The sequence below is a fragment of the Delphinus delphis genome, chromosome 11 (genome assembly GCF_949987515.2).
Source record: "Delphinus delphis chromosome 11, mDelDel1.2, whole genome shotgun sequence".
NCBI classification, from domain to species: domain Eukaryota; kingdom Metazoa; phylum Chordata; class Mammalia; order Artiodactyla; family Delphinidae; genus Delphinus; species Delphinus delphis.
In genome coordinates this window covers 76,809,639-76,837,524 of record NC_082693.1, presented here as the reverse complement: position 1 = coordinate 76,837,524, position 27,886 = coordinate 76,809,639, and the positions used below count along the sequence as shown (strand labels likewise).

Genomic DNA, 27,886 nt, shown 5'->3' with positions numbered 1-27,886 from the left:
TACATAAACAGAAGTTCTTTGGGCTCTCAGTGACTTTTTTTTTTTGGTGTGTAAAGGGGTCCTGAGACCTGAGAACTATTTCCATAATCTATTTTTTTTCCCCATAATCTATTTACTGGTCCTTATTGAAGGCCATTTGGATTGCTTCAGTTTCCAATTATAATTATTATGCTGCAGTAAACATACTTTTACCCATCTAAGCAAAGGGTTTCAACCCAATAACAGTTGGACCCTGCATGTACCTGATGCTTGTCTCTAAAAAATAACTGTGAGCCATTAGATTTTTATTCAGTTTACAATGGATATTTCTGATAGAAATATTCTAAAATAAAATTTACAACAACATAAACTTTACATGATAAAATTATAGATGAACTGATTCAAAGTCACATCTTATAGTTATTGAAAATTGCAGAAATTGTGAGAGAGGAAGATGGAGACTAGACTTGGTAGAAATAACCTATGCAAAATAAAATTGACAACAGTTAAAACTGCAGCCAGAAAAACAGGATATGGTAGAAATAATGGTCGACAAAGGAAACTCAAATTGGCAGCAGCCATAATCAATAGCGTCTGCTCTAGAGAGTAACTGATTAGTGATTCAGAACTTTGCTGTAAATTTTGCATAGAAAATAGTCTTGATGAAAATAATTTCAGAGAAATAGAAAAAAGTTGGAAACCAGCTTTGCCATTTTAAAATTGAATCAAGGAATTTAATTGGCTTAATGAGTTTATTCTGTAAAATATTTGCCTAGCAACAACAAAAACCGTCAATGCTAGGCTGTTCTTTTTGTTCATGAACTTGCTCTTCCCCAGACTACTCCATCTCAGTAGATGGCAATTCTGTCCTCCCAGTTGGTCAGGCCAAAATTTTATAGTCATCCTCGACTCTTCTTTCCTCATATTCCACTTCCAATCCATCAACATATCTTGTCAGCTCTCCCTTATAAAATATCCCAGATTTAATCATTTTTCACCACTAGCATGGCTGCTACCCTGATCTCAGCCTATATCTCTGCCCATGTACGATACCCAAGTGCTGCCAGTATCTGTGCAATAGCATCCTATCTGGTCTCCCTTAATTCTGTTCTTGAACATTCATAGTCTGGTCTTCGCACTAAATCTAGAATGATCCTATCTGCAAAAGATCCTGCCACTTCTCTTCTCTGTAAACCCTTCAGTGGATGGATCTCCATGTCATCCAGTAGGAAATCAGTCATTTTATGGCCTACAAAGTCCTATTCAGTCTGGCCCCTTTTGTCTCTCAGATCCCACCTCCTACCATAAATCTCTCTCTCCCATTCTATTTCACTCACACAGCTCTCCGTGTGCTCTTGCCTCAGATGTATGGAACACACTCTTCCTGCCCCACAGGCTGCTGCTTCTACCTGGGATGCACTTCCCCTAGCTAGTTCTAAGCCTTGGTCTGCTACTTCACTCAGGTCTGTGCAAAAATGTCATCTCCTCATCACTGTCATTCCATCAATGACTCTCACCTTATTCTGCTTTATTTTACTTTGTAGCACTAATACCACCTGACAATATTATTTGCTTATTTGGTTTTTATCTGCCTTTCCTCACTAAAATAAAAGCTTTATGAGAATAAAAATTTTGTTTTGTTTATTGCTGTATCCAAGGACTCAGAGCAGTGATTGGCAAATAGAATGTACCCAATATATGTTTGTGTAAATGGAAGGGGAAAAGGAGAGGAAGGGAAGGAATCAAAATAGTGAGATCCATGTGTTCTTACTATTGTAGCTTTATTTGCACATTTGTTTATTTCTGTAGGATAGGATGTCGAATTAGAATTGGTAGATTTAATGGTGTGTGTACGTGTATTATATTGAACATATGTACATAATAGTATGCTTTTCTAGTCTAGCTTTGTCTCAAGGTATGAGAAAATTGTGCTTAGAGAAGAAAAAAGATTAAGTTGACTTGATTACTAATGACATGATTGTGTTAGATTGTTACAGAGCAGCAGACTGGCCAGAAAATCCAGATTGTGACAGCACTTGATCATAATACCCAAGGCAAACAGTTCATTCTGACAAATCACAGTGGCTCTACTCCAAGCAAAGTCATTCTGGCCAGGCAAGATTCTACTCCAGGAAAAGTTTTCCTCACAACCCCAGATGCAACAGGTGTCAACCAGTTTATTTTTACAACTCCTGATTTGTCTGCACAACACCTCCAGGTAAATAACTAGAGTTTCTTTTTATCTTACCCTTGAAAAACATAAAAAGCATATCATAAGTGTAAGTCCTGACATTAAGACTTTATGTCCTGCATGTTCAATAGGAAAAAATCTTGCATAAAATTATGTGCTGCCCTTGCCTATGAGCCACTATTCTTTTCCTCAAACATCCTCACACCCATATATTTTGGTGGGTTTTTAGTGGCTCACAGTAAGAGCCAATCTGGCTAGTTTGGGCAGGAAAGGATTTAACAAAGAATGTAGAGAGCTCAAAGAACTGTTAGAAAGGCTGAAGAAACACTTGTAGGTCAGGTTTCCAAGAATAACTACTGGAACATGCTTCAGAACTTCTTCTAAGTGACCTTCTGCATCTGCACAGTTAGGAAACTTCCAAATCAGGAGCATCTATAGAATTCTGTAGCTGCAGTTTCCAGGACCAAGATGCCTGTGCCTTGAACAAGCAGCTGCCAAATCAAGAAGTTGATATTCTAGCTGCCAGCTTTGTCACTTTTGCTTCCTCTTTTGTCAATCAACTACGTCTTCATTGATGTAGCAAGCAGTCTATCATGGTTATGCAGCTGTTTTTACCACTGGTTGCTATGTTTGAATACAAATACAATGAACCCTTAAGTTTGCCTCCAGAGACTTTGAGGAGAATGAATGCCAACTTAAAATTGGGTTCTGTATTTTGTGATGAAAACACTGATCAAAGAAAATCCCTTTTAGGATTGAAAAACTCCAAATACATAAGATACAAAATTATGCCTATATATCCTGATTGGTTCTATTATTCTTCCAATTACATAATTTGTATTATTTTTAGAAACAGCTACGGTAGAAAATGGATAGGATATATAAAGTTATCTTATCAGAAAGACGGAAGTCACTAAAAAAATGTATAACATTATCCATACCTTAATTTCTTTATTTTCTTAATTAACAGACTTGATTTTTTTTTTAGAACAGTTTTGTGTTTACAGAAATATTGAGCATTTAGTATAGAGAGTTCCCATATAATCTCCGAACACACAGTTTCTCATATTATTAATATTCTACATTAGTGTGATACAATTGTTATAATTAATGAACTAGTAGTATTTATACATCAACTGCAGTCCATAGCTTTCCCTAATTTTTACTTAATATCCTTTTTTGTTCCAGGATACCATACTACATTTGTCATGTTTTCTTAGACTCTTCTTAGCTGTGACAGTTTCTCAGACTTTCCTTGTATTTGATGATTTTGACAGTTTTGAAGTATAATGGTCAGGTATATTATAGGTTGCCCCATTGTGGGACTTTGATATTCTTTTTTTTTTTTCATGGTTAGACTGGGGTTGTGGGTTTTGGGGAGGAGGATCACAGAGGTTAAGTGCCATTCTCATCATATCATATCAGGGGTACTTATTATCATCATGTTTTATGACTGGTGACATTACCTGGCTTAAGAGGTGATATAAGATTTCTTCACTCTAAAGTTACTCTTTTTCAAAAGACTTTCTCTATTTAAAAATTAAGATGATATTGGTACTTTGCCTACGTTATGGATCATCTCTGAGAGCAATGAAAGAGAAACCAGGTATAGGATAGAATCTCCTGGACCAAAAAGATTTGATTTCTGGTCTGGTGACCAAGATGGGATGTGGGCAAGCCCATTAACCTCTCAGTGTCTCTTCCACCCTTAGGAATAATAGCAGATAAAATATTAGCACCATTTGCAATAGATATGCTGTTAAAGAAAAGAGTGATACTTGTCATAGATGCTTTCAAAGGACATCTAATACCAGAAATTGTTCGTTTATTTGTTTAAGTTTTCATTGAAGACTGATTTTTATGGTGATATAAGAAGAAATGATGCCACTATAACATAGTAAGGGACTGCTATTTTATTTTATTTTTAAATTTTTTTTGGCTGTGCCACTTGGCTTGCAGGACCTTAGTTCCCCTACCCAGGGATTGAACCCGCACGCTTGGCAGTGAAAGTGCGGAGTCATAACCATTAGACTGCCAGGGAATTCCCTGGGACAGGTATTTTAATGACTGTTTAAAGTTTTTAAAATCAGAATTATTCCTGAAGGCATTCACACCCCTAAGAGAAGAAAAAGAGTCAAAGTAGAGGTTTATTTTGTGGGCTGTTTTAAAGCAGGGGAAGATGTTTACTAAATGACGCATTTTTTGGCTTGAATTTAATTTGTTCACATTTCAAAAGATTGAAAAAAATGACAGAAAGATTGAAGGATAAATCTGAAAGAAGAAACTAGTATTTCTTTGCCAGTATTACATTAGCTGTACCTAGTGATGAGCTCTTAATATAATTTAAAGAGGTTTGGTGATTTGCCCAAGGCCATCCCACCTAGTCCCCACTAACTTGCTGTCATTAACAGACTCCAGAGTCCATGCTCTCAACCTCTACACCTAACTCAAACCTTAGACAGCTCGAAAAGTTTATACCTTTGTATATCAGTCATGTTCCATAGTTATAAGTAAATGCTTTAACATATTTTTTTCTTTATAACTCCTTTTCTATTTAAAAAATTCAGATTTATCTTTTTATGCTGTTATAGCTTATTTTAGTCATGTCATTCCATATGGAAATGTTCTGAGTTATTCAAAGACGAATGTCATGATAGGACTGATAACTGCTGCAGTACTTTAATGTGTTCCATATGAATAATAAATACGTAATGGGTGAGATACAGTAAAAAATGCTCATGTATTTGTGTGTTTTAAGACTCTGTTTACTTTAATGAAATTGTTATGGAACAAATTATCATTGAACAAATTAAAAAGGTATTATTTCTGTCTGTGCTTTTTATAACATGGGAGTCTTAATCTATATGTAAAGAAAATTAAGAATACTTTAATCGATGCATGCCTAATAGAGTTCAAAGTTTTAGAATAACTTTTGAAAAAGAAAGCAAAAAGTAAGATTGACTGAATGTTCTTTTAATTTTTTACATGAGAATATTACTAAGTAACAACAAATTATTGTGTTTTTGTTTGTTTGTTTGTTTGGGGGGGTTTTCTTTAGCTCTTAACAGATAATTCTTCCTCCGAACAAGGACCAAATAAGGTTTTTGATCTTTGCGTAGTATGTGGAGACAAAGCATCAGGTAACATTAAAAATAACCTCCTATATGTGTTCTCTTGTTAAAATAACTATCTCATTACCATGTTTCTTCTACTGAAAGTAAAAAGAAAAAGAAGCAGGTTGTTTTTATGATTCATATTTGTAGCCTATGAAATTTAACTGATTTTTCCCCAGAGCTTTTTATTCTCCTAAAGGTTTTTTATTTCAGTGCAGTTTAATGTGATCTTGCAATGACATAAAATGCATATTTCAAAGAGTTATGAAAGACAGTTTCACTTTTTGAAAGTAAACCGAACATGTGGAAATTTTTCTGAATGTGAAACCAGTTTTGTCAAAGGAATTGCTTAAAAATTAGTTGTGATCCTTAATAACATGTATAATTAGGTTGTTAATCTACCTGTTGAGTCCTGTTGTCATTCCAGGAATACAGAGTAACAGATTATTGAGGTGGAAAGGCTCTGGTTAACCTCTGTGTAATGCTCTGCATAGCTGAGCAGGCACTTCTCCAAGCCTATTTCTAGTACTCAGGGTTATGCCATTTTAGTTCCTTCATGCCAGAAATACACACCCATATTTATTCCTATAGATTCACAAGTGCCAGTGGGATAAGTTTAAGGGCCCGGCTTGTTTTCTTTAATCTTTTTTATCTTTTCCATAGCTTCATTAAAAAAAACCTCCACTAGAGCTTTTCCAGGAGTATATTCAGTTTGTTAATAGTTGTGCCAAAGAGATGGTTTGTGAAACGATAGGCTTATCAAAGTATAACAGATTTCTCCAGAAATTTAAAAGTGGAACTCACAATGAGGAAAGATTATTAGATTTCAAATACTAACTGACATTATATTCTTTTTTTGGAGCAAAGTTTTTAGAATAAAATAACTTTTTAAAGTATATAACAGAACTATAATTTGTAAGTGATCTCAGAAGTGAAAATAGTTTTTATATCATGGGGTTATGGGTGATTTTGTTTCTTCTCCTTCCCAAATTTTCCATGCCATTGTTAAGATTACTTTACAAAATTTAAAAACTCATACTGTAATATATTTTATCAGAGAATAAGTTGGCGCCATTCTCTGTTTGGTAATTCCTAAAAAAAATTTTTATGTCATATACTCAGAAATCTCAGTTTCATCTCATGTTTAAAGGGAAGAAATGGGCTTATTTCATTTCAGTGCTGAAATATGTGACTTTTGTGTTTTCTTAAACATTTTGTCTTTAGGGCGTCATTATGGAGCAGTAACTTGTGAAGGCTGCAAAGGATTTTTTAAAAGAAGTATCCGAAAAAATTTAGTTTATTCATGTCGAGGATCAAAGGACTGTATTATTAATAAACACCATCGAAATCGTTGTCAATACTGCAGGTTACAAAGATGTATTGCGTTTGGAATGAAACAAGACTGTATGTATTAGCTTTAAAGGAGAGAATACTTTTTAAGAATTCAGGCACACTCTTAGAAGTGTGTTAAAATTAACATGTTAAAATATGTCAAATATATATGGTTTTTAATTTAAAGTTTTCCAACTAGAAATATAGAAATATGTGAATATGTATGTATTTTTTATACATTCAACAAATCTTTATTGAGTGACTATATGCTAGGCATGTATTTTTAGTTTGAACATGGTAATAGATACATGTTTAGTTTTTGATTAAACTATCAATACTAAAGTGATTAATAAGGTAATGAAAATAGCTAGTATTGAGTTCTCATTATGCTTTACTCTGTGTATAGCGTATGAATTAACTTATTTGTTCTCACAGCAAAATTCTCAGTAGATGCTGCTGTTATCCATTTTACATTTGAGTGAACAGAGGAAATTTAGTAACTTGCCCAAGGTCACACAACTAATAAGTGGCAGAACTTGGACTTTAATCTTGGCAGTTTATTTTTTCTCAGAAAATGTATATTTAACAGCTACAGTATACCACCTCCTAAGTATCATGAAATAAAATTGCTATAAAATAAATTAAATATATTACCTCTGTTTTATAAATGAAGACTAAGCAATTGAATTGCTTCTCAAAAGTCTCCCTGCCCTTAACTGAAAAAAGATTTAACTTCGGTCTATTTGTGGTTCTCTATTAGTATTGTTTTCAGTTGGTTAAATATTACTTCATTTTTTAATACTCTTATATAGGTAATTAAAGGACTCCTAACTTCAGGTTTCCTTTTTGACAGTGAGCTTTTAAAAAATAGGAGTTCTACATTTCTGCCACGGCTGGGGCAGGGAGAGGAAAGAGAACAAGAGATGCACATTGGCCAGTTTTACTCTTTTGAAGCAACTTTGTTGAACTTGCAAATAATTTCTAAAGATTGATGGTTATCTTTGGAGTTCAGTTACAGTAACCATGTCTCCCATTAGCAGCATTGCTGACCTAAAGCTTACATTTGTAATTGCCTGTAAATTCTGCATTGTGATATAAGTTTGACACATTTTTGTAGCTGTTCAGTGTGAAAGAAAACCCATTGAAGTATCAAAAGAAAAATCTTCCAACTGTGCCGCTTCAACAGAAAAAATCTACATTCGAAAAGACCTTCGAAGCCCATTAGCTGCAACTCCAACTTTTGTAACAGATAGTGAAACTGCAAGGTATAGTAAAAACAACCAAAAACCACATATATTAAGGAGCTGGTAATTTGTTTTTCTTCCCAGTGAAACTAAGGCTAAATTTGTACTTATTTGTTACAGGTCAGCAGGACTGTTAGATTCAGGAATGTTTGTGAATATTCATCAGTCTGGCCTAAAAACTGAGTCAACTATGCTGATGACACCAGATAAGGTGTGTTTAGTACAATTAATTTAAAGCTTAAATTTTTTTAAGCTTTTAAAATTTTTTCCTTTTCTCCTCCATCAATTTGGCCAATAGATTTGGTCTTAAATATTCCCTGTTACAAATTGCTTTTTTTTTTTTTTAACAAATTATCATCAACGATTTGGTAGTGTCAAATGACAAAACTAAAAGATTTTAGTGATGAGTTTAATGTCCCTTATTTAAGGGAAAACAATCCATGGATTAGCAGATTACAGTGCTCACAAGCAGTGGAACACTCTTCCAGAGGAAATTTAGTCAAGAGTGAGTTTTATAGAGCATTTGAAGCAGCAGTGAGGAAACGGCTTAATTGGCACAGAGGTTGGGGATTCTCTTGTGAATCTATCGAGTCCTGTTGTCTAGAGTAAGGTGAGCTCACTAAAGCTGGAGCAGGAGGATTGTGACTGGTGTATGATAGGTTTCCTTGAAAGGTGTTTCCTTTAAGTGCAAACTGACTTAGGTTTAGGTTTGTGAAGTGGACCAGGTCACTAGAGCAGCCTCCGTTTTGCGAGTCCTGGTAATACAAATTAACTTTATCAGTAGAAATGTTCATTATTCCACTAGAACAATTATAGCTTCAATGTGAAAATGACAAACATTTAAATGTCTTCCAGGTTTCTTTTTTTTAATATATAAATTTATTTATTTTATTTTATTTATTTTATTTTTGGTTGCATTGGGTCTTCACTGCACGCGGGCTTTTCTCTGGTTGTGGTGAGCAGGGGCTACTCTTTGTTGCGGCGCACAGGCTCCTCATTGTGGTGGCCTCTCTTGTTGCAGAGCATGGGCTCTAGGCGCATGGGCTTTAGTAGTTGTGGCACACGGGCTCAGTAGTTGTGGCTCACGGGCTCTAGAGCGCAGGCTTAGTATTTGTGGCACACGAGCTTAGTTGCTCCGTGGCATGTGGGATCTTCGTGGGCCAGGGATCGAACCCGTGTCCTGTGCATTGGCAGGCAGATTCTTAACCACTGTGCCACCAGGGAAGCCCTCTTCCAGGTTTCTTTCATCTTGAAATAAAAGTCCTCAGAAATAGAAATGTATAAGTATAAAATTCTTTATATTCCTTTTGTGTTCTCCTACAGATTTTAGTGTTAAAATACTTAAAATATTTCAGGTGAAGAGAAATTCCTAGCACACCTCTCAAAACATTGACTTGAGTCAAAAATAGGAGTAGGGTTGCATGAGCTCTCATATTATGTATCCAGGTCATCTGGGTTCTCTTAGAGAGTTGGAGCAGCTCTTTATTGAGCAAGGCGTCTGAAAGAAAAAAGGTTTGCTTATTTAAATCCAGCATGTAGAGTTTCTCTAGTGTTAAACATTTTTCCTGAAGACAGATTTCAGAGAGACTATGAATAGTGTTTCTCTCAGGCTATAATGTGATCTGGTTTCATATGCCCCATAAGATTATTCAGTCTATATATGGCCAGATTTATGCTGTTATTTGTTGCTTGATACTTTAAGGCACTCTTAATACTTGTGCTCTGGAGTCAAATTTCATCTGCCATTTACTAGCTGCATAACCTTGGGCAAGTTATTTGACCTCTTAGTGCCTCAGTTTCTTTCCTCATCTGTAAAATAAGGGATAATAAGAGTGTCTACCTTACAGGCTGAGCTTTAGCATGTTGTTATTAATTGAGGAGATTTGGTATCTTACCATAAATATACATCGTGAGGAATTACATACAAGATTTCACTTATCCTTATCTACATGGTTTGTGCTTAGAATGGTGGTTACAATTTCATTGACATTACCTCCATTAGGAAAGGAAGAGAACTAAGTTTTGTTGAAAAATTACTATTTGCCCAGACACTGTAGTTTTCTATATGTTTTTATATTAAATTGTATTAACAGTCTTGTGTGGTTAGTTTCTGACGAATGGTCCCAAAACTGTCAAGTTACAATATGAGATCTTTCCACATTAAACATCTAGTTAGATACATAGGTTATGAAATGGAAGAGATTATATAAGTGTTTAAGTTTTAGTTGAAAATAAGAATACCTAAAAATGTTAACTAAGATCCCACATGCCATGGGGCAACTAAGCCGCGTGCCACAACTGCTGAGCTCGCACGCCTCAACTAGAGCCCACGTGCCACAAGCTATAGAGCCCACGTGCCCTGGAGCCTGTGCGCCACTACCAGAGAGAGAAGACCTGCATGCTGCAAGTAGAGAGAAGCCCGTGCACCACAATGAAGAGCCCGCATGCCTCAATGAAGATCCCCCATATGCTGCAACTAAGACCCAATAGAGCCAAAAAAGGAAGAAAAAAAAAAAAGCTATAATGAATAATTTTAAATATCTGTGGTCCTATCAATAGGCCATAGAAGGCAACGAAGGGCCTTTCATTAGGTTAGGGTAGAATAATTAGAGCATTTATAAAAGAATAACTAATGAATTGAAGCACATAAAATTTATAAAAATCTGAATTTAAAATGATACTCAGAATTCATCCTTCATCATGAGAGGTTGCTATGGCATTGATTCATTGCTCTAAAAATAGGTAAGTAAAAGGAAGAAAAATCAAGCACTTACCTGCCTTTCCTGTACAGATTATATTTCTGGGTAGTCAGAGAGTTAAGGACAGAAAGTTTTTTTATAAAAGAATTATAGTTTATATGCATAAAAATACACATTAACAAAAATAAAAGCTGAAGACAAATAGGAAAACGTGCAATGTATAACAAAAGCCCAATATCTTAAATATGTAAAGAGACTTTCCAGCTACACAGTGCCTGATGTTCAATGCATTTAACACAGTGGCTGGTAAAAGTTGGCATCCTAGAAGTCTGTTCAATAATCCACTTTCCTTTTTTTTCTCTTTTCATTAATAAAACATTAATTTTATCCGATATAACTTTAAAGTTTGTATAATAAGTTTTGGAAATTACTGTAATAATATTATCAGAATTTTAATGCTAAAAAGGACTTGAAAGATCATCTAATGTAATGTCCTTTTACAGAGAAAGCAATTGTTACATGGATAGATTAGCCAGTAAGTGCAGTTTTTAGTTTAAGGTAACTTTTGTATAAACATTTCCTAGGAAATGTACCTGATATTTTTAAACTTGTAGCTTCCTCAAGTTACCTCAAAGCTCAGAGCTCTTTGATTTTACTTTTTGGATTTCATTTATCTTAGAGTACTTTTCTTTTGGCATTTCATACTCTAGAATTAGGTATTTCAGATTTAAAAGTTTACTGATAACCAATTTGCAGAATTTTAATTTTTTTTTTTTTTTTAAAGGCTGAATCATGTCAGGGAGATTTAAGTACATTGGCAAGTGTGGTTACATCATTAGCAAACCTTGGAAAAACTAAAGATCTTTCTCAAAATAGTAATGAAATGTCTATGATTGAAAGCTTAAGCAATGGTGATACCTCTTTGTGTGAATTTCATCAAGAAATGCAGACTAATGGTGATGTTTCAAGGTAAGGTCTGTTTTGATTATGTGTCCTTTTGCTCAAGTGTCCTTTAGTATTTCTTAAAATATGTTTATGTTAAATATTATTTATAGAAGTTTCAAAAAACATATTTCTATTAGACTTAGAAAACTTAAGGCATAAGTAAATTTTAATTGAAAAATTCTATTCAATATAAAATGTCCAGCAGGTTACATTGTCAACAGTGAGCCATAAGTGAATAAGATAAGATTAGAAATGTAGTCATAAAATTCAGGAATTTTTTTTTCAATAAAGATGATAATTTGGGTCTGATTTTTCAGATATCTTAGTTGCCAGATTTTATCTTTTGTGTATTTAAAGTTAAATATTTGTCTTTCTAGGCAGTCATGTTCATTTTCCCCACCAATTTCTAGTGATGAAAATAGATTCTAAAAACTTAGTGGAATCAATTACGATTTTAAGTTTACACTTCAGGAAACTCGTATCAGAATTCTACTTTTCCTTCTTTTGGTATTAATACTTAGGATGCAGAAACCAGATTTTTTCAGGCTTTTTTCACACTATTCATCTTCTGAAATATTGAAGAAACTGCATTTAAGAGTCTCAAATAAGTACTTTGTTAAATATGAGATTTTAAAGAGCTGTAGAAGGCATTTCATTGTAAAATATGGGGAGCTATTTTGACTAGTTAATTTGCTAATATTATTTGCCATCCTGATCTCAAATTCTTATAGTTCAGATATAGCTGTGTTACCATAAGTTTTAAAGTATTCTCTGAATTTTTAAACAAAATTAAAACCTAATTTGTGTTGTGTAGAATACAATAAAGTCAACATAAGTTCTTGCCCTTGGTTTTCTAAATAACTTATGTATGTAAAATAAATGGGCTGATACCTTGTAGTATCAAACGTATAACTTGTAAAAGCATATTTTCATACCAAAGCATAAGAATTTTTCTCCCCTTAAATTACATAAGTTTTTTTAAAAGACTTTAATCCTCTGGTAAAATACATTAATATAATAATATAGTTTTTCATACGATATATTTGAAGTTTAATTTGTTGCTTTTGGAGAGAGTGAGTCAAAGACATCACTGAAATAGAATGCTCAGTGATACACCAAAGTTCTATTTTCTAAACAATTTTTAAGGCCTAAATCTTAACTTCAGAATTTTATATAGAATTTTCATTTTATTGTGGAGATTGGCCAAGCTCACAGCTTCTGATGTCTCCTTATAGGGCATTTGACACTCTTGCAAAAGCATTGAATCCTGGAGAGAGCACAGCCTGTCAGAGCTCAGTAGAGGGCATGGAAGGAAACGTACATCTAATTGCTGGAGACTCAAGCATAAATTACATCGAAAAAGAGGGGCCACTTCTCAGCGATTCACATGTAGCTTTCAGGGTATTTCTATATATATGTATATATATATATATTTCATAATTTTTATGTTGGTTACCATTTTGATTTTAATTGTCCTTTCAAAAATCAAAGTATATTTGTTGTGCTTTTAAAGTCAGAAATACCCCTGATAGAATTTGAGACAGCAGCTAAAACATACAAAATAATGGCTCAATAAAACATCCTGTTTATAAATCATAGTCATTATATCAAATAATGTGATTAAGAGTATAAAAGTTAGCTTTTAGAACATTTAGACATTTTTTTCATTTAGACTCTATTAAATATAGTTTTATTGATGGTGGTATTTTTAACTTAAGTATTGGCATTTGTGCTGTGTTGAATCCACTGGTTTATCCAGCGCCTAGCTGCTACTACTTTAGTGTAAACCAGTTATCTAAGACCCAGATATTCTGCTTTTACCAAGTAACTACAAAGAACACAATTAATTATATATTGCCCCAATTAGCTAGCTCTCAGCTTTATTTTTTTTATTATTTTTTATTTTATTTTATTTTTTTGCGGTACGCAGGCCTCTCACTGTTGTGGCCTCTCCCGCTGCGGAGCACAGGCTCCGGACGTGCAGGCTCAGCGGCCATGGCCCATGGGCCCAGCTGCTCTGTGGCATGTGGGATCTTCACGAACCGGGGCACGAACCCATGTCCCCTGCATCGGCAGGCGGACTCTCAACCACTGCGCCACCAGGGAAGCTCTCAGCTTTATTTTAAGAAGGTTAAAATTATTTAATTCTAACTTCTGTTTTTTAACTTTTTGTACTTTAACCACTTGGAGAAGATACATTTGTAATTTCTTTTTTGCTTCCTTAAATATGTTAATTTATGATGGAAACAATACATGTGGAATACTAGAAACAATGCATGTAGAATATTAGAAAATAACTTTCTGGCATTTGATTTGTCATTCAAATAATATTTGGACCACAGCTATAGATAGGCTGACCATTGAGGCCCTACATTAAGACCCTGCTGTTTTGACCCCTCCATTTTAACCACTCTTTATCTTTGCTCTGCCAGCTCTGAGTACTGTCAGCGAATCATATGCAAGTGATTGCAAGTACTTAGGAGATTTCAATTAGCAATGCATAGCAGTCCTGGAATACCTGAGGGTAGTTGCTCTTAACTTTACTATAGATTATAAATTTCCATGGATTTCTTACAAAAATATGCACAGTTATCAAATAGATATGTGTGCTACTGGCAGAAATAATGAACACAAAATAAATCTAACACTGGCCAGAACTGCATATGATAAAATTTATTCTTGTAAAATTTGACTTGTAGAAATGGCCCAGAGAAACCTCACAGTGACTTAAATAATTCTGTAATTTGATATAGGCAATAAAACATACCAGTGAAACCAGTCTTTATGGAACATTTCACCAAAGATAATTTACATGGAAAAAATTAGAAATGTTTTACTTGCACTTTAGAAGAAAAAAATTTATGGGGGCTGTAAGAACAGGCAGTGGGAATAATCAGTGTCATTCTTTAAAAATTTGTTTTGGACAGGTGAATTGGGGAAATTAGAACTTTTTTTTCCCTTCTAGAATTGGTTTTTTTCATTCTGTCTTTGACCCACCATACTCTGGGTATCCTCAGAATCAGCACTATGAAGTTTCTTGCTCTCCTGGAAAGGACAGCTCCTTTCTTCTCTGATTCTTATTTACAGCCTCTTGAGTTTTACTTTTCAGTGAGTTCCCAGCCTGGTACTGTCATGATTAGTTCTCTCACTGAGATTTTATTGTCATGAGTTTCAAGCCCTGATATCTATAATCAAAAATTCAGTCCTCTCAATTGCTGAACTAACTAGCATTTTGTTTCTCTCTGGCATTTTTGTGTACAGTGCAGTTTGCACCTGCTTTCATGCACATTCTTTCATTTGAGCCTCACCACGGTCTGTTGAGAAGCTTTGGATTTTTATTGTCGTTTTGTAAATGAGAAGAGGTTTGGAGGCTTTCGTTGTCTTATTGAAAGCATTCTAGACATTAAGAAGAAATAGTCTAATATGTAACTTGCATTTTGATTCTGAAGAATCTAGAACAATAGTAATATTTAACATTTTTATTAAACTTTAGTTTCTGGTGTGATTTCATATACTTTATTCCACTTGATTTTTTTAAATTTCCTATACAAATAATCAAGGTGGATAGAATTACCATTTAAAAATAAGCATATGAGACAGAGGTAGGTATTTCTAAAACTGTTCCTCTCTGATGTTCATTATCTCAATATTAGAATCACAATCCTTCTAGTCACCATGTTTGATGTTTGGGAGACATTATCATTCTCCCCAAACCTCACTACCTTCCATTCCATGACAGAATCCTAACCATTCTATTGTTTGAATTTCTCGCTTCCTCTTCATTTTTACTGCCATATTTCATTCCTTTACAAATTTTTTACTTAAACTGTTAATAGTAATTAACCTTTGCTTCCAGTCTCCTCATCTTGTCCTGTGCACTGGTAGCAGAGTGATATTTGTTAAATAAACAATCCAGTTATGCTTCTGTGCTGCCTGAAATTCTTCAGTAGTTTTCCATTGCCCATCGTTTCTCAGACATGCCTGCCCCTTTCTTGGCCCTCTCTATAGCTCATTCAGTTTCCATTTTATTCCTCTGTTGAGACTACAACACCTAGCTTAGTGGATCACAGTGAAAGATGCAGTAATATGGTTGCTGAATTACTATGTAATCCAGGGTCACACAGCTAATTAATGACAAGTTGAAAGTATTATAGAATCCAGGTCTGCTAATTCAAGTCAAATGATTTTTTATTTTATTTATTTATTTATTTATATTTATTTATTTATTTTGGCTGCTTTGGGTCTTTGTTGCTGCGCGGGGGCTTTCTCTAGTTGTGGCGAGTGGGGGCTACTCTTCGATGCAGTGCACGGGCTTCTCATTGCAGTGGTTTCTCTTGTTGCGGAGCACAGGCTCTAGGCGCGTGGGCTTCAGTAGTTTTGGCATGCGAGCTCAGTAGTTGTGGCTTGCAGGCTCTAGAGCACAGCCTCAGTAGTTGTGGCACACGGGCTTAGTTGCTCCGCAGCATGTGGATCTTCCAGACCAGGGCTCAAACCCATGTCCCATGCACTGGCAGGCGGATTCTTAACCACTGCACCACCAGGGAAGTCCCCAGATAGCTTTTTAGAAGCTGTATCATTCAGCCTGTTTTCAGAACTGCTAGAAAGGTAATTGCAGGCAAGTAATTACTTCTAAAATAGGTAGCCAAGTTTAGTTCATGTCAACACTCTTTTTAAAAGTCATCTTAATATAATAAATGTGCATAATTTGAAAAATGTGTTTAATTCAATTTATAAACCTGAAAATCCACAGGCATTTTTGGGAAACTTTAACACCTTTGTAGTAGAAATTTACCTTCTCTGTACAGAGGAAGAAATCTTTGTCTTTTCAGTCTAAAAGACCTGTTGAATGAATTGTTTCTTCAGCTAGCATTGGCTTTCTGATTGATATTGCTAGAGGTATATCTTGCTTTAAGAAAATTAAGTATGTAAAATAGATAAATTACAAGCCATTTCCTCTCTATATAAAATAATACAACATGGCAGTCTTGAATAATGAATTCTTCTAGTATATATTGCAAGTGGTTTCAGTTTTATGATAGAGCAACAGAGACTTTGCAACGTTGTCACCACTGTTGTGTAAATCAGGGTGCATCTGTACTTTTAGCCCTTATATACAGTTTTTACATATTATAAGTATTTCATTTGTTTAAAAGTAATTTTAAACTACTTAGCAAAGGGTAATCTTGTTTTTGCATCTTATTCCTCCCCCCCTTAAAACTAGTAATCTTTGGTAATCCCCGACTTTTCAGGCTTTTTTCCCCTACTCACCTTAGACAGTCCTGAAAATGTATGATAGTTCCCAATTTGTTTTTCATATACTTATGTGCTGAAACCGTTGCATCCTAATAATTATATTTATCATGCTTAATATCTGCTTACCTACAGTTCTTTTAAGAATTGTCTTAAGTAATGTTATTTTAATTTACTGCTCCAGTAAACATTTCTTAAACATTTAAAAAATTATCTTTTCACACATGGAATTTCAACTGTCAGTTGCCCTGTTGTTTTATTACTTGACACCATTTATAAGTAGATAAACCATTTATGGCTAATATTGAACAAAGGAAGTTAATATTTTTTGCATTTTTATATAACATTTCCAGAGAACTTTGATATCATTTTGATGAAAACCTTTGATCTGTTTGGCATCGTAGACACCTTTGAGAATCTGATAAAAGCTATATATGCCTTCCCCAGAAAAATACATATGGACGTATCCACCCATCCCACTATAGAGGTAGCCACTGTTAACTGTGTGGTGTATCTCCTCCTGTCACATATATATAATATAATACATACAAAATGTATATGTATATACACATACTCTCTTCTTAACATAAATTGGGTCATCTACATATTATTTTGCTGTTTTTTTCTACGTAGATGTCTGTGAAATGTTTTTCCTATGCTATCTCAGTTTATCTTACTAATTTTAATGCCTACAGGGTACCTTATAGCATGGATTATTCTTTTTCTTAGAGATAGAAGATTGGGTTATTGCCAGCATTTAATTTCTCTGTTAAGAGTGGTGCTGAAATGGACATCCTTATATGTGCTTTTTTGTGGATGTATGCAAGTTATCTTTTTGGAATAGAGATTTAGAAGTGGCACGGTTAGGTCATAGGATAAACTCAATTTTAAAATTTTGATAGATACAGCCAAATTGCCCTTCACTTTACCAATACTCAGAAGTATGTGTTTCCCTGTATCATCACCTATGCTTGATATTATTGATCATTTTAATAATTTTAACATAGAAAAAAAGTTTCTTATGGATGAAATTACATTTCATTTATAGCAATAAAAGTTCTCTTTAACAAGATTTTCAAAAATGCTTTTAGAAGTATTTTGATGTAGGATATTTATTTCCAACACATTTAAAATAATTACCTACGGTCTGCAGTACAGACTGATAGATAGCCTGTGAGCATTATGGCCACAGACACATTTTGTTTTACCTGTAGATTAAATGGGGAGATTTTACAAAGAAGCTGCTCTTTGAAAAATTGAAAGAGCTGGTAGTACTGAGCCCAAATTCCCATAAGTTTTCAGTGTGTTGAATTCAAGTCACAGTCATGCCCTTTATCTGGGAATATGCACTTTCCAAATGGCATCAGCAGGCTCACTTCACTCATTATTCTCCTGACCCTGTAAGCATTTGAATTTGTTATCCCCGTAGCCTAAATGAAAGGGACATTTAACATAAAGGATTGCTCCTTAAACTGAATTTGTTGTATATCACTGTTAATGAAGGGAGGGAAGGAAAAGACATGTTATTAGACCAAGACAAAAAATAAATTTTAAAAAACAACCAGATGTCATGGTTGGTATTTGTTAAGTGGAATTCTGCTTTATCTGAATTTGCTTTGTTAGAAACTGTGGTCTTCTCATTTATTCTAAATCCTATTTTTAGCTGTAAAATCTAGTGACTTGGATTATTTCAAGATTTGCCTTTGGGTTAATATATTAGTTATTTGATATGTTTACATTTAAGTTTTTCAAAGAAATGATGATTTAGAATTGTCCGACCTAAGATAACTTACCTCAGTCCCTGTTCGCACTAGCTCACCATGCCATCTCCTATGCCTGAGTACCTGAATGTGCACTACATTGGGGAGTCTGCCTCCAGACTGCTGTTCTTATCAATGCACTGGGCACTTTCGATTCCTTCCTTCCAGGCTCTAGGGTAAGTGTCTTGAAGTCCTTGAATATAAGTGTGATTTTCTAGTACAGACATACATTAGGCAAGAACTTTTATTTTGGGAGGATTTGATTAAAGGGGGGGGAAATTATATAACATTATAACTTGAAATTTTGTCATTTATATGATGAATCATGGCAGGTGGTATTTACTGTATATTATTTTTATGTGGAAGATTATCTGAACTTCATAATTTGACTAAGTTAATAATTTGAATGAAGTAAATGCAGTGGAGCTGATAACTCATGGCCAGCATTTGTAATAGGCCATCTTTTTTTTTTTTTTTTTTTTTTTTTTTTTGCGGTACGCGGGCCTCTCACTGTTGTGGCCTCTCCCGTTGCGGAGCACAGGCTCCGGACGCGCAGGCTTAGCGGCCATGGCTCACAGGCCCAGCCGCTCCGCGGCATGTGGGATCCTCCCAAACCGGGGCACGAACCTGTGTCCCCTGCATCGGCAGAAGACTCTCAACCACTGTGCCACCAGGGAAGCCCTGTAATAGGCCATCTTTGATTGGCTTAAATTAGGGAGGCTCTAGGGATGTCTTGGGGTTGTTGTTTCCCTCCACCACCACTGTTTCAGTGTCACCTCAGGCTTGTTAATAAGGTGCTGAAACTTGTATACACTGAATATGTTTGAAAATAGAATCATGTGGTTGCCCAACAAAAAGGGTAAGAAAATTTAAATTATCCCATACCACCACTGTGATGATTTGGAAATTTGGTTTGCCACTAAAGGGCACATCTGTACTCTGTTTGAATTAGATGGTAATGGAAAATGGTCTACTCTAAGGAACCCGAGCTTTATCTAAAGCTTGCCAGATTTACTTATATTGCTTTAAAGTAACTGGGATGAAGAAGCAAAGAGACCATGGAAAAAGTTAAGCCCATAGTTAGAAAAGTATTGTTTGAGTTGTAGGACCTTACTCTACAATATGATTTCATAAACAGTTCAGTTTCATATCCTGTACATCTGTTTTCCCATTCGCCAAATAGGAATAATAACTGCTCATTCTTTATCCTTAGAGAATATTTTGAATATAACTAAAAAACATATCTGAATCATGACTGTAAAAGGCGTATATAGAACCCCACTATAATTTGACTTATTAATCAGTGTTGGATGTACCATGCATTAAATCATGTACTTAAATAATATAGTTGCATAGACTAAAAGCCTGATTTAGAATGGTTAACCTTCAATTTAAAATGATTGATAGCCCTCTCTCTCAAAATAACATTTAACTTTTAGGATTTCTCCAGTCTGCTTAAGAAAAAATTAAAATACAATGTAAATTTACATGTTAACAGTTTATTTATTTTAAAGCATTAAATGTGATTCCTTAAGCTTGTAACTGGCATACATATGCCTTGAAAAGTAACCTGGTGATATTTTTCATAATAGGTTATCAATTATTATAGTAAAAAACAAAACGAAAGATGTAGCAGGGAGTGATTTGAATTCCTTGAGTTGGTTATAACACCATTGATCTTAAGTATGTCTGTTAAATTGAGTGTGATTATCCTATAGAAATAGTCCGAATGTTGGAGAAACCAGAAATGAAGCCTGGAGTTTCCAGTTATAATTTTATAGTGGCAGCCACAATTCCCTGTGATCTGTATTGAAAAATCAGTTTCAATATAACTGCCACAGAACTCTTTGCAATTAGAATTAACTATTGTGTAGCATTTGAAGTCATTAATTGCTACGTAAACTCTTATTTATTATCACTATCTAGATAATTTATAGTTTGAATTAATCAGATGGATGACAACTAAGTACTAATGATGGGAAATTCTTTTATGCTGTAATAAAAGCTATTCTGAGTCTCCTAGAAACTGGCATTGCTTGCATTTTTATCTCTGGATACAAAACTTGGAAACAAAGCCCTAATTTTACAGAGAGAAACAAAGCAACGTTACTCATTTTCTAAAAGTCAAGTTTGTTTTGGTCAATTTAATGGAGGGGAACAGTAGTTTAAAGACTCTTATACAGTGGGTAGTTAATACTATTTGTATTTTACAATCTTCCTCTGTTTTACAAGGATGTTACTTTTCTGTTTAAGATTTGTAGTTTCAATACTTACAGGAATTCAGTTGTTTTTCAGTTCTATCTGCATAATTTAGGTAAGTGACTACAGTAATAGACTCATTTGGGGGGAGGGGCACTGGACATGATTTGTCTGGAGTAAAGGCAGCAGTCCTCTTTAACTAGATTCTTGTAACCAAAAGTTCCAAGCTATCACCATTTGCTACAGGAGACTTTACTGAATAATTTAAAAACCTTCCATTAAATGCTAACCCTGAAAGTTGACTCTTAAAATCCCACTGAAACAGAGTAATGTTTACTATAACTGTGGGTTTGAAACCAGTTCTCTTGCCATATCACTACTTTTCCCTAAGGAAAAAACAGATGCTACCAGGTAAAGTATAATGCCTTGCTTATATAAAGCCAAATGGTTAGGTTATCCCCAGGTATGGGTGAGTTCAAAAGTCATATTCCTTTATCAAAATAAATAGTGTAAACGATGATCTGATCTCTGATTATGAGTACTACATACATATTTTAATGAACATTAACAATGTAGTACAATTGTTAGAGGAAAATACCTATATCTATTTGTGAAAGAAGTTATGTTTACTGTTATGCAACTTATTTTATTTATTAACACTTGCGTTGCACCTGACTGCCTCCTCTACCCAGCTCTTTTTGCTTCTCAAAGGAAAGGTGTTTTGAAAATAGGTGGTATAATGTGACTACAATCGTCATTTGTTTGTTTTCCCTAACAAGAAAAAACTGGCAGCACACATGCCCTTACACCACAGATATTAGCCTTGAATGGAGGAGGTCTCTGCTGAGAAATGTGACTTTAGCATTTTACTTCCTAAAATTTGTAATGATTTATTTTAAAAAAGCGTAGACTTTGACCACCTTGGTTCAAATTCTGGATTTATTCGTTTGCTAGCTCTGTTATTTAACTGAGGCTCCACTTCTACATCTGTAAATTAGCAGAAATGCTTCATGCTACTTAAGGGAGCTGATCGGTGTAAACTTCTTCAACACAGTGCTGCTGACAAAGTAGATAGTAAATGCTCACTTTCCTTCATACTCTTAGGAACCTTCTTTCTAAAGGAGACTTGCTGTTTTTCTTTCTGAATGAACTTTGAAGAAACATACTTGAACAATGTAGCTAAGTGTACTACAAGGATTTTATGTTTTGGATAAAAAGTGTAAATAGAGGGACTTCCCTGGAGGTCCAGTGGTTAAGACTTTGTCTTCCAATGCAGGGGGTGCGGGTTTGATCCCTGGGCTGGGAGCTAAGATCGCACGTGCTTCGTGGCCAAAAAACTACAACATAAAACAGAAGCAGTACTGTAACAAATTCAATAAAGACTTTAAAAATGGTCCACATCAAAAAAAAATCTTAAAAAAATGTAAATAGATATCTTTCTATAATTGATCTCTGCATTTAACTCTTTCACTTTTCCTTTGGAAACAAAATAATCTGGTGGTTAATTCCTCAGTTGCCACTTTTCATCTTTTTTCCTTAGGGGTACTCATCCTTTGCACTGATACTCCTTAACGTTTTCTCTGAGTCATCCTCAACAATGCCAACATATTTTCTTACTAAGAGCTGTAGCACAGGCCATTAAAAACTTTGGCTTTTTTAATCAGTTGGCTCTGTTCTTTTCCCTGTTCTTTGTTCACTGGTTGATTACCTTGGTTAGCTGTTTCCTCTTTTAAACTTCAGAATCAGCGGTTAAGGTGAAAACCGAATTACTTCAGACTTTTCCATCATGTTTGCTTTTAACCTTTTCCTCATGTTTGTAAAATGTTAAAGTAATACTTACGTATAGCAATATAAAGTAAAACTTTACTCTCCAGAGGTAACTAACCCCACTGTTAAAGTTTGGTTTCCTACCAGATCTTTTCCATGCCACATTCAATCAAATACACAAACACTTACACATCCTATTCTTTGCCTTTCTTTTTACACTTATATAATGGACATCTTATATCAGCACGTGTATTCTCCTATTCTTCTTAATGGCTACCTAAGTATTCCATTTTATGGATTTATTATAGTTTACTTATCCCTTATTAGTAAACATTTGGGTTGTTAGCTAGTGTTTTCTGGTGGTCATGTTATATCCAAAGCTACAGTAAGCGTTGTAGCATTATATATATATATTTTCCTACTTGTGTTAGTATTTCTACAAAATAGCTTCTTACAAGTGGAATTGTTGAGTCTAAGAGGGTATATACATTATAGTTTTTTGGCAGGTACTACCAAATTGTCCTCCAGAAAGCTATTCAGTCAGTTTATGCTCATACAAGCAATGAATGCTTATTTCCTCACACCCTTCTGAATACTGGATTTTATCCATCTTTTCTGATAAATGAAAGTAATATCTTGTTATCTTTTATTTCATTTGATTTAGTTTGAAATTGAATCTTTTTCTTTTTTTCTTTTTTTTTTTTTTTTGGTCATGCAGCTTGCAGGATCTTAGTTCCCTGACCAGGGATTGAACCCGGGTCCTTGGCAGTGAGAGCATGGAGTCCTAACCACTGGACCACCAGGGAATTTCCAAGATTGAAATTTTAATCATTTTTATATGGAGATTTTTTTAAAATTTATTTTTGGCTGTGTTGGATCTTTGTTGCTGCACACAGGCTTTCTCTAGTTGTGGGGGGCAGGGGCTACTCTTTGTTGTGGAGTGTGGGCTTCAGTAGTTGTGACATGCAGGCTTCAGTAGTTGTGGCTTGTGGGTTCTAGAGCACAGGCTCAGTAGTTGTGGCACATGGGCTTAGTTGCTCCGTGGCATATGGGATCTTCCCTGACTAGGGCTCGAACCCATGTCCCCTGCATTGGCAGGTGGATTCTTAACCACTGTGCCATCAGGGAAGCCCTATATGGAGATTTAAAAATACTGATTTTCTCTTCATTTAAACTTTACTTTCAAATAGATTTTGATAGCCAATTTCTTATGGCAAGTAATTCTTCTCAGATACTGAATGGAAATGAGAGATCAGCTTGGAGATAAAATTTCACCTGAATAATTCCCAGTGAAAAAAATTACTTTCTGTACTCTGAAGTTGACAATATTAGCATTTGTTTGAATATATTCAATTCTTAAATAAAATGTAATGTTGTAAAGGTGGCTATGGTCCTTAACTTGATGAACGATTTATGTTAAACATGCTGATTATCCTATCTATTATCCTAATTTTAAAGATTTATTAAGAAAAAAGTTTAAGTGCCTTTTATCAGGATGTACATATTTCCTATAAGATGTTCTTAGCACCTTAAATCTCTTTAGAGAAAGGGAAAAGAAATCTCATTCTTTTGTTACCTTGTTTATAATAAAGTATATAGTTCTTGGTTTAAAGATTACTTAAATGGAAAATGGTTGTGAGTTCTCACTTCTGCCTATTCTGTATCCCCTATAATCAGAAATCATTTGCAGATTCATTTTATATGCTGTCTTCTGTGCTGTTCACTGAGATACAGAAATGAATAAAGGAGTCTGTGCATTCAATGAGGTTTTAATCCAGTATAGGAGACAGATTCCTAAACCAATAAATTAGAATACCATGAAATAAGTGTAAAATGTAAGTGTATTTATGGCACTGAAGGGGTATAATTAACTATCTTGGGGAGAAGAATGTGGTAAGAGAATGTTTCAGTTAAAAAGTGAGCTCTGGGACTTCCCTGGCGGACCAGTGGTTAAGGCTCTGTGCTTCCATTGCAGGGGGCACAGTTTCAATCCCTGATCGGAGAATTCACATCCCACATGCTGTGCAGCACAGCAAAAAAAAAAGTGAGCTCTGAGTTATATTTTGAGGGATAAATAGGAATTAGCCAATAAAACAAATTGGGGAAAGCACATTCCAAGAAGGGAGGGCAGCATTTAGTAATTCAGTCATCAGTTTTTATTGAACACCTACTACATGCTGGTTATCACCTCAACAAGTTTACTATTGTTCTTCCCTCTTCCTGGAATACTAGTTCTCTAGGGTTTTTTTGTTTGTGTTTAAGTTCTTTCCCATCTTTCTCTACTTAGATGTCAGCCCCTCAGAAAGGCCTTCTCTCTACTCCCACCCCATTTTCCAATGCATCATCCTACTTTATAGTAATGTAGAATTTTCATTACCAAAACTAATGTTTGTATAACCGCATATATATGTGTGTGTATAATATTTATATAAAATATTTGAAGTGATTTTTTTATTATGTTTCCCTTTTGTTTCATGAAGGCAGACTTTATTCATCTTGTTTATTGCTTTTTCTCCAGTGCCTAGAACAGTACCTGGCATATACTTTATTGTTATGGCCTATTCACATAATTCTTATATTTGTGTCTCATAACAACTCTTTGAGCAAGATATAGGGCATATAGTGTCTCTGTATTTTATATAGTTAAGCAGCTGAGACCCAGGACTCTTATTTGCCTAATTTCAGTCAGTGGATCTAGGCTTTATAACCATGGTGACTTGACTCCTATTCCAGTACTTGTTTTACTTGCTCAAGCTGCTGAGATTTTTTTATTCAGAAACTCAGGAAAAGCCTTCTGACCTTTCTTATCTTTGCTACTCCTAGCAAAATCTTTGGTGTCTCATTTATGGGATACTTATATCTCGTCTGAAACATAGAATAAACCAGTTTCTCCCAGGAAATTGATTGGTTATCATCAGATAATTCTAACTGCCCTTTTTAAGAAGGTTTTTAAATGTATGCTTTTGCTTTTAATTTTTTTTTAAACACCTTTACTCCATCTGTTTCCATGAAATGTGGGCTTAAAGCCCCAACATTTAGTTTGAAATACTACTTGCAACTGTTCTTATAAACTGGCTGATTGATTAATGAACTAGCAAATTAAATTTCTAAACCTTATCAACTAAAGTCAGGTACACAAAATAAAGAATTGATCAAGTCCATTCCCGGTTGGCCATTTAGAATAATTTTAGTTCAGTAACATTGTATTTTTAAATATATGAGTCAGTTGTAAAGTTTTATAAAATGTATTTTAATATTTGATATTTGTTTATTTTGTTTTTATAGGCAAGAAAACAGTATATTATTGGTGAAAGCCTACTGGAATGAACTTTTTACTCTTGGTCTTGCCCAGTGCTGGCAAGTGATGAATGTAGCAACTATATTAGCGACATTTGTCAATTGTCTTCACAGTAGCCTTCAACAAGGTAAAAAGCACCTTACTTATTTCCTTTGCTAGGATATAAGGGGGGGCATCAGTTTTATAGTATTATGTTTAAAATTAGGTATTAAAAGATACCAACATTCTTTTTACTTTAGATAATTTTTACATTTTGATAAACTCATTCATTAATCACCCCAAAATAGTTTTAAATGAGAGCACAACAAAACTGAAACAAGCGTATTTAAGTGCTACTTCTGATCAGGCCTCGTGAATTTTTTGTACTTGGATATACATTCCAGAGAATCCAGGGTAAGTTTATGTAGAGATGATCAAATATTTATAAATGTGTACTTCCCACCAGTTTTTTTTTTTTTGGTGGGGGTGCTGTGTTGGGTCTTCGTTGCTGTGCGTGGGCTTTCTCTAGTTGCGGCGAGCAGGGGCTACTCTTTGTTGCGGTGCACACTCTTCTCATTGCGGTGGCTTCTCTTGTTGCGGAGCACGGGCTCTAGGCAGGCAGGCTCAGTAGTTGTGGCTTGTGGGCTCTAGAGCACAGGCTCAGTAGTTGTGGTGCACGGGCTTAGTTGCTCCGCGGCATGTGGGATCTTCCCAGACCAGGGATCAAACCGGTGTCCCCTGCATTGGCTGGCGGATTCTTAACCACTGCACCACCAGGGAAGTCCCCCCACCAGTTTTTAAACTGCCTTTCTTCATTGTAGCCCTTTGAATCCCAAGATAGGCTAAACTTTTTTTTTTAATCAATTCATCAGGATGTATTCTCTCACTTAAACGGTACTAAAGAGTCACAGAACAATCCTAAGTCTTTTTCCTTTTCTTGATGCCAAGGTGATTACAACTCCCATTCATTTGCAGAGACAGGCAGGCAGGCACTGATTTATAAATGTTTAGCTTCAGAATGGCTTGTGACTAACCAAGAAGGTGCCCCATCCTCAAGTGGGAAGAACTACTTTTTTGAGTTCAGGAATAATTTATAAGTTGAGAATTACATTTACTTCCTTTGCATATTCCATTTCCCATTGTTTTACATTATTTTTAAAATATCTGCTTCCTTCTCTTATTTAAGGGCAGAGAAATAACCTTAAAATCTCATCAACAGTAGATCTACCAGAAGGCAGTACTATATAAACACAATAAATTTTAAAAGTTATAAAATTTTATTTTACTCAGATTTTCTTTGATCTTGGCAGTATTTTTTGCTATTTGTTTTTGTTGTAGTAGTATGGGTAACTTAAAAATCTAGATGGTTTTGCTTATTTATTTCAACCAATATATAAGCTTAAATAAAATCCTGTTACCAAAATTTGAGTCTTCTGTACTTTGGTTGGTTGGCCAGTTTTTTAGTCTTTATAGCTTATCTTTTCAAAGGTATATCTTGAAAGGAAACATTACATTTAGGGTATTTTATATTAATAGCCTGTTTTGTTTTTTTTGAACAACGTCTGAAGATCATTAATTAGTTTCATTTAAACTTGCAGAGATACTGAATTTTAAACATTTAAAAAATTGGTTATATACAGAGCTGGAAATTAGAAAGAAATATATTGGATAAAAATAGTCATGCATTTTTGCTGAAAATTGGAAGCTTTTGTTTGTTTCTTTGTTTTTAATTAAAGATAAAATGTCAACAGAAAGAAGAAAATTATTGATGGAACACATCTTCAAACTACAGGAGTTTTGTAACAGCATGGTAAAACTCTGCATTGATGGATATGAATATGCCTACCTGAAGGCAATAGTACTCTTCAGTCCAGGTATGTAAACATTTACTTCTTCTTTAAAATACAGTGTTTGAGGATGTGGAGAAATTAGAACCCTCATACATTGCTTGGGACTGTACATTGATGCAAAGTGGAAACAACCCAAGTGTCCGTCAAACGAATGAATAAACAAAATATAATATATAGATACAATGGAATATCATTCAGCCATAAAAAGTAATGAAATTCTGATACATGCCACCATGGATGAACCTTGAAAACAGTATGCAAGTGAAAGAAACCCGTCACA

General features: G+C 34.7%; 1 protein-coding gene across 4 annotated transcripts in view; it reads left to right on the top strand.

The window, feature by feature from the left end:
• The window catches only part of NR2C1 (nuclear receptor subfamily 2 group C member 1), a 41,028-nt gene that overhangs the window by 6,327 nt on the left and 6,815 nt on the right, over window positions 1–27,886 (top strand). For all 4 annotated transcript variants that reach the window (XM_060025388.1, XM_060025387.1, XM_060025389.1 and 1 more), the window contains 10 exons: window positions 1,967–2,197; window positions 5,229–5,310; window positions 6,508–6,687; window positions 7,733–7,880; window positions 7,980–8,070; window positions 11,343–11,527; window positions 12,739–12,904; window positions 18,568–18,689; window positions 25,765–25,904; window positions 27,493–27,630. In XM_060025388.1, the coding sequence (XP_059881371.1) occupies window positions 1,967–2,197; window positions 5,229–5,310; window positions 6,508–6,687; window positions 7,733–7,880; window positions 7,980–8,070; window positions 11,343–11,527; window positions 12,739–12,904; window positions 18,568–18,689; window positions 25,765–25,904; window positions 27,493–27,630 (1,483 nt within the window). The remainder of the gene's footprint in view (window positions 1–1,966; window positions 2,198–5,228; window positions 5,311–6,507; window positions 6,688–7,732; window positions 7,881–7,979; window positions 8,071–11,342; window positions 11,528–12,738; window positions 12,905–18,567; window positions 18,690–25,764; window positions 25,905–27,492; window positions 27,631–27,886) is intronic.